Genomic DNA, 13,786 nt, shown 5'->3' on the forward strand with positions numbered 1-13,786 from the left:
GAGCATCCGCCCTCATCGAGCGAGATGTGTTCATGTTTACCTGTGCGCGCGTGTCGCCGGGCTTGTCAATTTAGTTAAAGCACGTTGGCGGGCTAGTTGCTTTTAATCTATGATAGAATGTGTAAGCGCGACTGAACAAGGACGTGTAAAGAAGCAGACACACAAAGTCAGCACTGTCTCTGTGTGTCTGTTTCTTCCAACGTTCTTGTTCAGTCACGCTTACATATTCTATCATTGTTAATTTAATTTGTAAGCGAATGTTTACTAGTTTTATACAGCCGCTCAAACTACTATCCTTACTTCGCAGGGCTATCCACCAATTTGCTGTCGCAATCAGTGCTTCGCCTTTCAGGCGAAACTGCGACCCTTTTGTTGGAATAGCGGCCCTCCCCTGTGCTAACAAGGATTGCCGTCAAAATGCACTACGGCACGTACTCCTCTCTTTTATTTGTGCAAGTTCCTAGCTGGCACATAACGATGACGGCAAGGTATGCGCGTATGATAAGGAGCGATGTGCATAATTTGACCACTACATCCCGAAGGCAGTGCGAAGCTTCTCTGAACGCGTCTGTGGAAGAGAGTGCTTTTTGCGGATCTGCCATTGAGCCGTATCTTTAGGGCGACCAACTAGATCGTTCGTGCATGCGTCCAACGTAGGATTAGATCCATAGAAAAATAAAACTGGTCGGTAGCGAAGGTAACCGATTATGAACAGTTTTATATCGAAAATTTATATGTTCTGAGCTAGTGATGAAGTTACTGGAAAACCACGAATAGCGGGAGTGTGGTGTTTCGGATCAATTCAAACTGTCCACGAGCAGCAGCGCTCATCAATTTGGGTGTTCACCTAGGCAAAAAAAAAAAAAAAAAAGATTGAGGACGCTTTAGATTCGCCTTTAAGAGTGGAACGTGATAGCAGTCAAAGGTCCCTGAGTACTTCTAGCACTTCCCGGCAACTGGAGCGCACGTAACCGTAATGTCTACCGGGCAACGCTGGTCGCGAACGGTATGGACGAAGGCGGGCTTTCTGGTAGAAACATGGCCTCTTGCGTGGGCGCCCATGCGGCGAAGGCGAGCGCCATCTGGAGGTATTGCAAGGAACCGGGCGCACCAGTTCATGTCCCCCGAGATACTCACGCGCCGGCACGCGCAAATGGCGGACGCTATGGCCGGTCTATGAAGGTTAGAAACGCGGGAAAATGCCTTTGTTTGAGTTGTCGCGTAGCAATCGTACTTTACGATTTTTTTACGTATTTTACCTTGACAAAATAAATTTGTTCAGTAGCTTTCTATGATTCGCGATGCATAGCACTATCCGCGAACTAATCGAAGGTCACATCTCCAGCGAACAACGCAGGGGTACATCGTTCTATCCCGGCTTGGATATCGGACACAAAGAAAACCACAACTGGAAGACCACACTCTTCTTGGGCTTAGCATTCGCAACAAAGTTCACGCAGCCCCAATTCCACGGAATATGCACCCTGACTGTGATAAAGGTGGAAGAAAAGCAAGAGCACAAGCCCTGGCTCTATTCTTTGGCGATGATACGTCAGACACACTGGTCCTATACACCAACGTGGCGCGGTACCCACAGAGACGTGCCCTGTGTCTACTCGTACTAGATAGTAGAAACATTCTTAGGGCTTCGGCCACGCTCAACACTGTGGACGGCGGAAGAGGCTGCTGTCGCCCTAGCCATCGTACACGCTTCAACCATGCCGGCATGGGACGCACAGTGGTCCTCACAGTGGTCACTAATTCACTGACTGCCTTCACAGACAAGGTGCTTGTCGTCTGGACAGCTGTACACGCCTCTCTCCATGGTAATGCAGGCGCTCTTGCGGTAGCTCGAGAGCTCGCTAACCGGATGCCATTGGAAGAACTGTCCAACCCAGACGATGCACCGACAGAACCACTGAACTACACTGAAACACTACAACATTCCAGAGATATGAGATATGAGAATTACTAAAAAAAAGTACCCTTTACTGTTTACTTACGATCTTGCATCTCAACCCTTATCCGAAGTCGAGGAATATAGGTACCTGGGGGTTATCATAACGCACGATCTTTCCTGGAATAAACATATCTCTACTACATGTGCTTCAGCTTTAAGAGAACTTGGTCTGCTCAGGCATAAATTAAAAATGGCACCTCCAGAAACCAAGCTGTTGGCTTACAACACCATATAAGGCCTACACTAGAATATGCGGCAATTGTTTGGGACCCGCACACGAAACGCAACATAGATGCATTAGAAAAAATTCAGCGAAAAGCTGTGCGCTTTATATTTTCTAAATACCGTCCAACAGACTCTCCCTCAAACTTAATGAAAATGAATAATATACAAACACTAAAATTGCGGAGGAAGATTGAAAGGATTAAGTTCCTCTATCTGCTTCAGAATAATCGGCTATCTCTAAATCCGCACCAATACATACAACCACTAACAGGGCGATTAACAAGGCACCGGCACGCCAAGTCATTAACTCCGTATTTTGCCAGGACCAACACCTTTAAATATTCCTTGTTTCCTCGCACAATAACCGAATGGAATAACTTGCCCATATCGCTTCTTATTGACACAGACAGCATTGAATGCGTTGAAAGCTGAACATGCGACAGTTGAAAAGTGTTGTTTGCTCCTTTTTAACTTGTTTTGTTGCAGTGTTTCTGAAATTGTTTAAATTTTTTTTTTTAACTGTTACTGTTTTTTTTTTTTTTACTCTTACTGTTTTGCTACTCATGTATTCTTGCATTTCCTTGTTGTTGTCTTTTTCTGTATTTCTGCCCCTCCTGCAAGGGCCACTACAAGGCCTGCAGTATTTTCTAAATAAATAAATAAAATAGCAGGAAACACTTCCTCGAACCACATAATTCCCTTAACCGAGAAGACGCCGTCGCGCGGCGACAGCTTCAAACGAATTGATTTCCCTGTCTCTTTCATCTTCACCTCTCCCACCCCACACAATATCCCTCATACTGTGCCTACTGTGGCGCGCAGCCCACACTCTTTTTGAATTCCAATGGCGGAGTCGGAGCAGCTGACGGACTCCGCGAGCGAGCACTCGACTCTGGCGTAGAGCAACGCCTCCAAATCCGCGAGTGGAACACAACCTGCGCCGTCAGAGCAAGGCGGAAGCGGAACTTCTATCGTCGAGTTACCCAGGATGCCTTGCGTGTTGTCATTTTCTTCCGCTGTTTGCTCCCAGCACCGCCGCACCGGTCCCTTGTCTCTTTACCGCCATTCACCTGTTTTTTTTTTTTTTTTTTAAAGTGCGGAATGGATGTCTCGCCAAGCGTGCAGCAGCTTTTGCTTCCTCGCGAGTCGTGACCGGTGGCGCCTCCCAGCAGACAAACGTGGTAAAGGAAATACGTCACGCAGAGTTCCGGTCCACTCCGCCGATTTCGGCGGAGCGTCTTTTTCTGCACGACGAAGTGACTCCCGCTCTGAATCCACTCCGACTCTCTCATTGGAACACTTTACTCCCGCCCTCGCTCTGTCATTGGAACAAACTTGCTCCGAAACGAGCAGAAAAACTTGCTCCGACTCCGCCATTGGAATTCAACATAAATCGTTGCACCTGGGAAGGCTCACACCCCCCTGGTTACTCCCCTATTCCTTCACCTTCCTCCTGGGAGACTGCGCCGAGCAGCTTAGACCCGCAAGAGCAGCGATGGCTGATCCGGCGGGCACACTGAGTGGCGCGAGCCAATGGGGCCCTGAACTACGAACTCCACCCTACGAGGAAGTTTCCACGCCTCATAAAAAATAAGTGCGTACCCTCTCTCCCTAACCTAGGTGACCACCCTGACACTGTATCCAACGCACGGGCAACACATCGTCCAGCGTGGCCTGCCGCTATCCCTCGACGTGTCCAGTGTTCAGTGGCTGTTCATTGCTGGCAGCTCAATACCCCCGCAGGTGCTGCGGCAGCTGGCACAGACATTCCGAGGATCCACTGTTATCCACGGTAAGCTGAGCGCATTCCTTCGCCGAGCGTTTACTTCCTTACAGTAAACAGTTTACTTTTTCCGCAGAAAAATTCGGGTGTCAGGTCCAACAAATGGGGGCAAAACGAAAGTATTGCAAAATAAGAAAGGAAATTGTTTCCCTGGGTAAAACAGTTAAAACAACAATAATTAAGTTCAGGCTAATCAGTCACTTGTTATTTGGTGGACGAGTTACAGTAGAAGAACATTCGTTACTGTGTGGTCATGCGATGTTTGGTGTGCTTTTTTTATGGTACGGATGAAACGGTTGCACGCTGTTTACTGGACTTAGTGAAGTCGTATCTATCTGACGAAAAATCGCACCTATACTTGGGCGATAGGGCGGCTCACAAGCTCTTTGCAGCCCGGTGGAAGCTGCAGGTCCCTTCTACTAATAACCTCGAATGCCCCTGAAGCTGTGTGGTCTGCTCAGTGTCTCCCCGTCATCCTGTGGATACGTTACTTGGTTGGTGGATGGGGGCAGCAAATGTTTCCCGTTGTAACCAGAAGCTGGGCTTACATGAATATTACAGCGGCGCTTTGCTGCATTTATATACTTTCTGAGTAGTTCCATGTAGCCTCCATAGCTAGTATAAAGGGTGAACGGCCTTATTCACCATGCCACATCGTCTGCTCGGCGTCTTTTTTGGTGCTTGCTCGTCACTGTTATCACCTACAGTACTACAGTGGAGTGGTAAATTAATGATGGAGTGAATAGTTAGGCCGTTATAGCTTTCCGCATTATCAATGCATCGCCAGTGCTAATGCTGTGGCGCCATCTGCTAACTAGAACTAAAGCTGCTATTACTGCTCGGTGACACCTCTCTAGTCCTAGTAGCATAAAACCAACAGCTGATCTCAATAACTATTGCAGAATTAATTAATGCTTTTCCTTCAGGGTGATATGAGAATACACGATGACAGATTTTACCGCTCATTTCTTACTGTCGCGGTGGCCAGTCACTAACAAGCGCGGATTAAGTGGAAGCACACGGTTGGCGGTGCCTTGCTGCTACGTATTCACAGTTAGGGCGGCTATTACGGTTACCGGTCGTAACTGCCACAATGCGCAGAGGTCGTAAAATGTGACTTAAGGCTGTAACGTATCATGTGCCACGCGAAAACAAAACTTTTTAATCCCTCCAGTTATCACATAGTTACGCCTGTAACTATTCTGCTGCGCAAGGATATTGCATGTGCACTTTCAGCAGGGGTGCAAACGACTTGTGAGATGGAGTATAGGTTGTTGAGCATATCGAGATGCGTGAAGCTCGCCAAAGTCGATAGTTGAGCGAGGCGGTACAGCGCTCATACTGAATAGTGAGGGGGACGCAGCGCACAAATACCGAACACAAGTGTCGTTTGAGGCGAAATGACGCCGCCGATACTGCGACCACTCGCGTCAGTGCGGACTTCTGTAGCAGCAAACGGTTTGAAGTGCACCAAAATACGTGGAGATGTCAACAGAGAGATGAGCTTTGAGAAGACGGTTGTTTGTTCTGGGCCTACGAAAAGGAAGCATCGGCTTTCAGAAGCGCAGTAAGAGGCCGGGCACTTGGGCTGCCCCGCGTTCACTCGCCTGGCTACGCAGGTACAGCGCGCTACATTCAACTCTCAGCCAAGCAGATTTATATCATGCAAGGCAGTGCTTCCTCTGTCCTTTTTGTGCTGATCTAGCAGTTATAAAAATATTGCAGTTACGTTTATAGATATCGAAGAATTTGAAACACTGTCGATCACAAAGTACAAAGTGGCATCTGCGAACGCGTCTATGAGTGAGCCCAGTGGGCGCGCACTGTCGCGCGTCCTTGTGGATGCAAACCACCATACCTCACGAGGCGCGGCGGGCGGAAGGCGCGTAGAATTAGGTTTGAGTCCGGCATTTGTTTGTTTGCAAGTGCTAGCGTAAATTTGACTGCTTTTACCCTTATTGCCTCTAAGTTTACCTGTTTCTTCTTGAACAATTTTTCTCTTTCTCTGTTCAAATTGGGGTGAATCCTAGCCCTCACTAATCTACGGTGACTGCACTTTACCCTACCTCTCGCTTCTACATCCTGCACTATGCTGGGACCGGCAGAAAATATATAACCAATGTCATTTCTTGTTTCACCATTAGGGCTTTTCCAGGTCCACTTTCTGTTGCTACGTTTCCTGAAAAAGGTGTTCGTTATTCTCAGCTTATTCCTTTCTGCGAATTCTAGTGTTTCTAGAATCGGCACCGTAGTTGCCAATTGCCTGTTCACCCGCCTGCCTTTTCCCCACTTTTGCATTGAAGTCACCCTTACTACTGCATGCCGTGTTTTCACTTTTCTCATCGCTAATCCAAAATCTTTATAAAACCGATTTACTTCCTCATCGTCTGGACTGGATGTTTTAGCGTAGGCTTCGGCGCCTTGTCCTGTCGCCTTTCTTGTCTCTGTCGGTTTGCGCTAAACAAAGTTTTCATGGATTCGCACCAACTAGTCCGCCAACGCATTGTACTGAGCTTCTACTACGTTTATTGCATACCTTTATTAAGTTTGATTACGACTACTGCAACCCTCCCATTAATGCTGTAGAATTCATCAATGTTGCCCGCTATGTCCTTATGGTTTAGGAATCATACCCCTTGTCGCTTCGTATTAGGGAAACCTCTATAGCACAGGACATGGCCGCTATTAGCAATGTATAAGCCTCACCAGTTCTTTTATCTAGCTAAGGCCAATGATATCCCAAACAATGTCTGATAGTTCGTCAAAGAGTCCTGCTAAGCTAGCCTCACTCGACAGAGTTTTGGCGTTAAAGGTTGACAGGTTCAGTTTCCATTGGCGGCCTGTCCGGGCCCAGAGATTCTTAGCACCCTCTGCTGAGTTACAGGTCTGACCACCGCCTTGGTCAGGTGCTCCGCAGCTGCTGGGGAGTGAGGGCCATGGGGTATTGTAGATATCAGGGAGGTCGCGGCCGAATACTGCACCAGGGAGGCCAATTCCTGTTCTGGTGAAGGAGTGTCTTTGTTCAAGCTTAGTGGGCCTTCTTAATTTGGTTGTACCCTCATCAGTACAGCCCCACTCGCTCTCGGCATCTTTCGCCGGTGTCAGGCGTCACTCCAAACCTGCAGATGTAGCGAATTTTTTAATAGTTTTGTTAGTAGAATGCAGTGCGCACATTCGTTGGCCTGTGTGTCTATTATAAGCGCTTTGTAAGAGACTATTTCTTTAATAGTATCTTACAAAACACCTATAGTAGACACACAGGCCGAGGAATCTGCGCACTGCCTTCTTGTCGACGGGCCGCGGGAACTTAGCGATGGCAGCTGTTTTCTGTAGGTCGGGACGGACTCCAGACTTGCTGATGACGTGGCCTAAGAACTGAAGTTATTCGTAAGCTTAATGACGTTTAAGTGGCTTCAGGCTGAGTCCGGAAGACCTGATCGTGTTTGATACTGTCTCAATCCGCCTGTGGTAATCGTCGAAACTCCTGGCGAAGACGACGACGTCATCCAAGTAGATAAGACAGGTGTGCCACTTCAACCCTGTTAACACAGTGTCCATTCCGCGCTAAAACATTGAAGGCGCCGAGCATAGTCCCAGTGGAATGACTTTAAACTCATAGAGGCCGTCTGGCGTGATGAAGGCAGTCTTCTCGCGATCCATCTCGTCGACTTATATTTGCCCGTAGCCAGTTTTAAGATCGAATGACGAGAAGTATTTAGAATTGTCGAGCCGATTCAATGCGTCTGCTATCCCTGAGAGGGGTTATACGTTGTTCTTTGTGACCTTCTTTAACGGACGATAATCGACGCAGAAACGTCGCGTTCCGTTATTTTTTACCAAGACTACAGGAGATGCCCATGGGCTCTACTGTCTACTGTTCCAGTATGCTCTACTGTCGTAGAGCATACTGGAACAGTAACGTCGGACGTCAGTGATCATTGTCCTGCGTTTATGACATATCGTTTAAATGTGAGAAAAGTTGTTCAGAGTCAAATGTGTTTACTATACAAGATATAACTGATAGAAATATGGATCTTTTTAAACGCACAGTTTGCAATTATGACTGGTCTTTCCTAAACAAAATAAGTGATGTAAATGTCGCGTATTCCAAGTTTATGTCAGCGTTTATACAAATCTACAGCGCACATTTTCCCTTCAAAAAGATTAAGCAATCCAAAAAAATAAGAAAACCCTGGATTACACTGGAACTTTTTAAAAATTAAAACAGAAAGATAAACTGTACCATAGATTTCTTACAACACGCTCTCCTGAAACGCTGACACTGTTTAAAAAGCAGGGAAACAAACTAAATAAGGAACTTAGACGCGCTAAGAATGCTTATCATAAGCATCTGTTTGCAAACGCCGCTGGTAAACATCCTGAAACCTTGTGGAGCATTATCAATAAGGTTCTTGGCCGCGAAAAGCATGCTACCTCTCCAGACAAGATAATCTATAATAACAATGAAATTTCAGGTTTAGCACTCGCAAACCATTTCAATAAGTACTTTGCAAGTATAACCGTGCCACAGCAAACTCGGCCTGATACGTCATCGTTTCTTTCCTTTTCTAACAGCTTATTTTTCAATCCCACTAGTGAATTTGAGGTATTTAGCACTATCATGAACCTTAAAAATAGTAAAGCTCTTGACATTGATGATATCCAAATAAAACCTATCAAGTATGTTTTAGAATACATCATTCCCGCTTTAACGCATATATTTAATCTAGCTTTACAGTCTGGGGTGTTTCCAGAAAGGATGAAAATGAGTAGGGTAACTGTACTTTTTAAAGGAGGCAACAGAAACGACGTGTCAAATTACAGACCCATCTCAATCATTCCAGTATTTTCCAAAGGATTAGAAAAGATTATTTTTTCTCGCTTATCAAACTTTTTCGACAGACAAAACATTCTATCTAGTGCTCTGTTCGGCTTTCGTAAAGGTAGGTCAACAGAAACTGCTTTGCTCCCACTCAAGGAGCATGTACTAAAAAACATAGAAAGAAATCTCTTCACATTGGCACTATTCATTGATTTCAGTAAGGCATTCGATTCTATAAATCATAAAATTTTGCTATGGAAATTATCACAGAATGGCATTAGAGGTACTCCTTTAGCATTATTTGAGTCTTACCTTACTAATCGAAAACAATCAGTATGTATAAAAAACGCCAAGTCAAGTTTTGTTCCTTTACTAAATGGCGTGCCACAAGGGAGCGTACTAGGTCCTGTGCTTTTTAACCTTTACATTAACGACATTGCTAATATTGATACAACCGTAAAATTTATCGTGTATGCCGATGACACTAATTTTCTCATTTCTGGTCCGAATTCACAAGAATTAATGGAAAAATGTAACTATCTACTCAATAAGCTATCTGAATGGCCAGTCGCTAATTGCCTAAAAATAAACCCTACGAAAACTAAAGTAATGTTATTTCGCGCAAAAAATAAAGTTATTACTAGTAATCAAATCTTAGTGTGTGCGGGCAAAGAACTGCAAATTGTGGATGAACATAAAATATTAGGTGTCACTTTTTCCTCGCACCTTACTTGGGATAAACATATTGAAAATATCTGCACAAAAATGTCTGCTATCACAGGCGTTCTGTCTCGATGTCGGCGTCTTCTTCCAACCAAAGCAAAACCGAACATTTATTATGCCTTATTTTTTTCCCATTTAAATTACTGTAGCTTAGTGTGGGCGACTACAGGAAAGACAAACATTATGAAAATCCTTTCTTTGCAAAAGAAAATGATTGGGCATATTGACAACATGGGTTATCTGGAGACAACGCGGCCAGCGTTCTTAAAGAATAAAATTATAAAAATAGAATATTTCTACACGTTTCGCCTTCTAAATACATTTTATTTCTCAAATACTACCTTCCAAAATTTCCTAGTGTCTACTGCATCTTTGGCAGCAAAATTCAATTCTTCCAATACAAGAAATAGTGATACATGGTATGTCCCATGGTTTCGTAATAAATGTAGCCTACAGTCATTAAAACATAATCTACCACATATTTTACATAAATATAAAGGTACATATACCTCTTCATCGAATGAACTGCGAATGCATTATGTAAACATGTGATCAGTGATTGTTTATCGTTCTTTCAGAGAAAACTGTACGTATTACTAATTTTGTAACCCATACACATGTATTTCTATCTTCTGGTGTATCGAATGTCTTTTTCATTTTTTAGTCTGTATTATCTACTCTCTATATCAGAGCGACTTGTATTAGTTTTGTTAGTAACCCTTACACACATACTTCCATTTTTCTGATGTATCAATTATGTCTTTTCTCTTAGCCTTTATATTATTTTCGGTCTTGTTATTGTGCATTTATGTAATTAATTTATTCTGAGTGTCTAACAATGTTACAATTTTGATGCAATCACCATGTATGCCTTGTAATGGACCATCGGCCTAGTCAAGCTGTTTTCCAACAGCTTTTAGCCTTTGGTATCCACCAGAACACTTGTAATTCTGGAAATAAATTGAAAATTGAATTGATTCTTGACGGCAGGATCGATGATACCGTCGCCCGGCATTTCGCGAACTTCTCGCTTTATAGCTTTACGTCCTCGCGTCGAAACTGGCTAAGGGCTCCGGCTGAGTGGTCGAGCGCACTCTTCGGTTATGATGCGACGCTTTGGAACTGGCGTTTGTCGATAACTCGATGACGTCGAAAAGTAGTCTTCCTATCGTGGGAAGAGACCCTTGAGCGGTTGCTGCTTACTCATGGAGAGGCTTCGATTTAAGTTGAAGTCTTGTTCGGGAACCATGTACTTTGAGGTGCATGTGGCATAATCGAAGAGGGCAAACACATCCCTGATTTCCGCAATGTCGTCGATGATCTTATCGTCGTGGCCTTATTGATGTGCTTGGACTCTTCGCTGAAGCTTTTCAACATCACTTTCACTTTCCCTCCGCGCAGTTGAGCGCTCCCTCCTGCCACGCTAAGTTTCCACCCAAGCAGTAGACGTTGGTGACCCTCGATGACGCCTTCTACGTCTGCGGGCGTTTTGGTGCAGATGGCAATGACAATGCTGGAGTGAAGCGGGATGTTGATTTGATCTTCAAGCACACTCAATGTATGATGACAGCGACAGCTCTCGGGTGGTGTCGCTTAATCTTTGGACAACGTTATTGATGTCGACTTCAGGTCTATGATAGCGCTATGTTGGTTCAAGAAGTCGCTGTCGAGATTGACATCTCGTGAACACTGTTGGAGGATAACAAAGGTGACAGGGTAGGTGCTGTCATGAACGTTAATTTTTGCCGTGCAGATATCAGTCGGCCTTATTAGGTGTCCTCCAGCGCTCCGAATTTGAGGGCCTTCCCATGCAGGCTTAACATTTTCCAGCGGGGCGGCGATGGGTCCATTCACGACGGAGTAGTGGGCTCCTGTATCCGATGAAGCGGTGACTGCGTGGCGGTCGAGAAGCACGTGGACGTCAGGGGTTCTTTCTGTTGCCCCGCAGTTTGGTTTGAGCTTTGGGTCACGGCTGCACCGTGTTGACCTGTGGCTGGAGGGTGGCGTGGACAGGTCGTCTTATGTCGGCGCATTACTTGCTTCTAGGCTTCGTCTGTGCTTCTAGGCTTCGTCTGGATGGCGGCGTTTCGTTTATATGTCGTCGACATAGCCTTTTGGACGCCTTCGTCAGTGGCGGAGGATCTTTGTTCAATAAAAAGCAGCAGCACAAATATCGATTGCTGCTTTTAGATTTTCGGGCATGGGCTGACTGACCGGTGCCGGGCTTTGCCCATGTATGGTCAGCACTGCTGCGATAGGTAGCGGCCTGGCAATGGTGGAGGGTATCGCCGTCGAGGGCTCCACTGAGTGGCGGGGAGGTAGTCGGCGATAACACGTGGCCGTTCACCTTGGTATGGGCGTGGTGCATTGACGGCGAACCCTCGCAGTACCACGTCATGGTACGGGCAGCGGCAATAGACATGGCTGATTTCGCGGCAGTGATTGCAGAGCGGGAGGTGGTCGGGGGCGCGCCACATGTCTGTCTTCCTCGGGGCGTTGGGGTGACCGACAAGTGGGTGTGGTGGCGGTGGTGGAACCTAGCGATTCAATTGGGGGATGTACTGGGGCCCTGGAGGCGCCGTGGAGGGCCAAGGAGATGGCGGGCTGCAGCATCGCAGGCCACCGATTGCTGGATCTCCGGTCAGACTGTCAGCAATCGAATTTACTTGGGGCTGCGACGCTAGGAACATCTACAACTGACCGTACAACTGACCTTGTAATCTCATGTAGATAATTGTAGGAGAGTGCTTGGTCTGCGGTGTTTGGCGTCGAGCGGTGACTGTGCCTTGTACGCAATTCTAACGTCTTCTCAGTCGTCGTAGCCTGCGTAAAGAATTCTGCTGCTGTCTTGGGCGGGTTGGGCGTAAGTCCAGCGAAGAGTTCGTGATTGACCCCACACGTGAGGAACCAAATTTTCTTCTTCTCAGGCATATCTGGATTAGCGTGGCGGAACAGGTGCGTGATCTCCTCGGTGAAGGTCGCTTTGTTCTCGTTGGGCAGCTGCATGCTGGTTTCTAGTAAAGTTTAGCTTGCTCTTTGCGCAGGACGCTAGTGAAGGTCTGCAGGAAGCCCTTGCGCAGCAGGTCTCATGTCGTTAGGGGCGATTCCCAGTTCTCAAACAACGCCTTAGCGGCGTCTTCCAAGGCCAAACACACGTGCCGCAGCTTGTCATCGGAGCTCCAATTGACTGCAGCAACCATTTCGTATGTTTACTGCTAGTTTCCTGGTCTTCAAACTATAAGCAACGGAAGGTCGGTGCTTAGCTGGGCTATTGCAGCGTGATGGGGACGCTGATGCTACTATTCGTTTTCTGTGTTAGCCGCGATATTCTTGGTCGTCTAAGGCAGAAGGCCGTTCTCCGGGAACAGGTTTTGTAGCCTGCGGCTTGCTCCATAGTCCGGGGGGTAGTTGGTGCGGTCTTCGGGTTTCAGGCTTGAACAGCGGCTTTGCAGAGCTGTTCTGTACACGAACGCACTAGCATCTCTACCAGATGTCATGTAGTGACAGTGAAAAACACAGCAGCAAATATAAGAATGAGGAAGACTAAGAATGAAGTTTTCTTATTGGGCAAACCTGTGCCCACAAAAGAGGCTACACCCAAAGCATAGCGATAGCGGCGAACGCAGTCGGCGATCGTGGAAATCTAATCCTGCGGGTCAAGTGCGTCGGCTTTTATGCATGAGTCATTGAGCGTTACAGAGTAATCGCTTGTTACCGCGGATCTTCCAGAAAGTACCACAGAATTCGCGTCGCGCATGCAGTCAGATTACAATGAGGCGCGGCGGCAACCGACAACGGATAGAGCAATCGATAACATTCGAGAAACTTCCGGTCCATGCAGGCGCGTCCTGCGCTAAGCGTTAACGTTTAACGTTTGTTAGCAGGTGAAACGCGATTTCCCGAGAACGACAAACAAGTACATCTGTCAGTATACTCTTTCGAGGCGAGCGGCCGCGAAAGTGAAGCTTTGGTTTGTGCCAAAAGGGAAGCGAAGTGTTGACCTTCAGAAATGACTCTGCGCGAGTCGACTGTTACAGAAGTTGCAAGGAAATGATCTCTGGTGATGACAATTGTTGCTGATGTTGAGGTACAGGCGCCGACAAAAGTGGTATACTCCACGCAGATTTAAAGCCCCTCAATCTCCCAAAGTAGCGCCATTCACTTCCCTCCTCCTCCGCTCGGCGCGGCCTCAACGGTGGCGCCGCCGGTGGTGGGCCTGCCGTAGCAGACGACGGCTAACACGCTACGGGAGGAAATCCGCAGAAAAGTTCGT

At 46.5% G+C, this 13,786-nt stretch overlaps 1 protein-coding gene across 2 annotated transcripts in view; it reads left to right on the top strand.

Moving 5' to 3' along the window:
• LOC126529691 (uncharacterized) overlaps positions 1-13,786 on the top strand; it is a 197,261-nt gene that overhangs the window by 94,021 nt on the left and 89,454 nt on the right. For both annotated transcript variants that reach the window (XM_050177199.2, XM_055069997.1), the window contains exon 7: positions 3,806-3,977. In XM_050177199.2, coding sequence (XP_050033156.2) covers positions 3,806-3,977 — 172 coding nt within the window. The remainder of the gene's footprint in view (positions 1-3,805; positions 3,978-13,786) is intronic.

The sequence above is a fragment of the Dermacentor andersoni genome, chromosome 9 (genome assembly GCF_023375885.2).
Source record: "Dermacentor andersoni chromosome 9, qqDerAnde1_hic_scaffold, whole genome shotgun sequence".
In the NCBI taxonomy this organism is placed as follows: Eukaryota; Metazoa; Arthropoda; class Arachnida; order Ixodida; family Ixodidae; genus Dermacentor; species Dermacentor andersoni.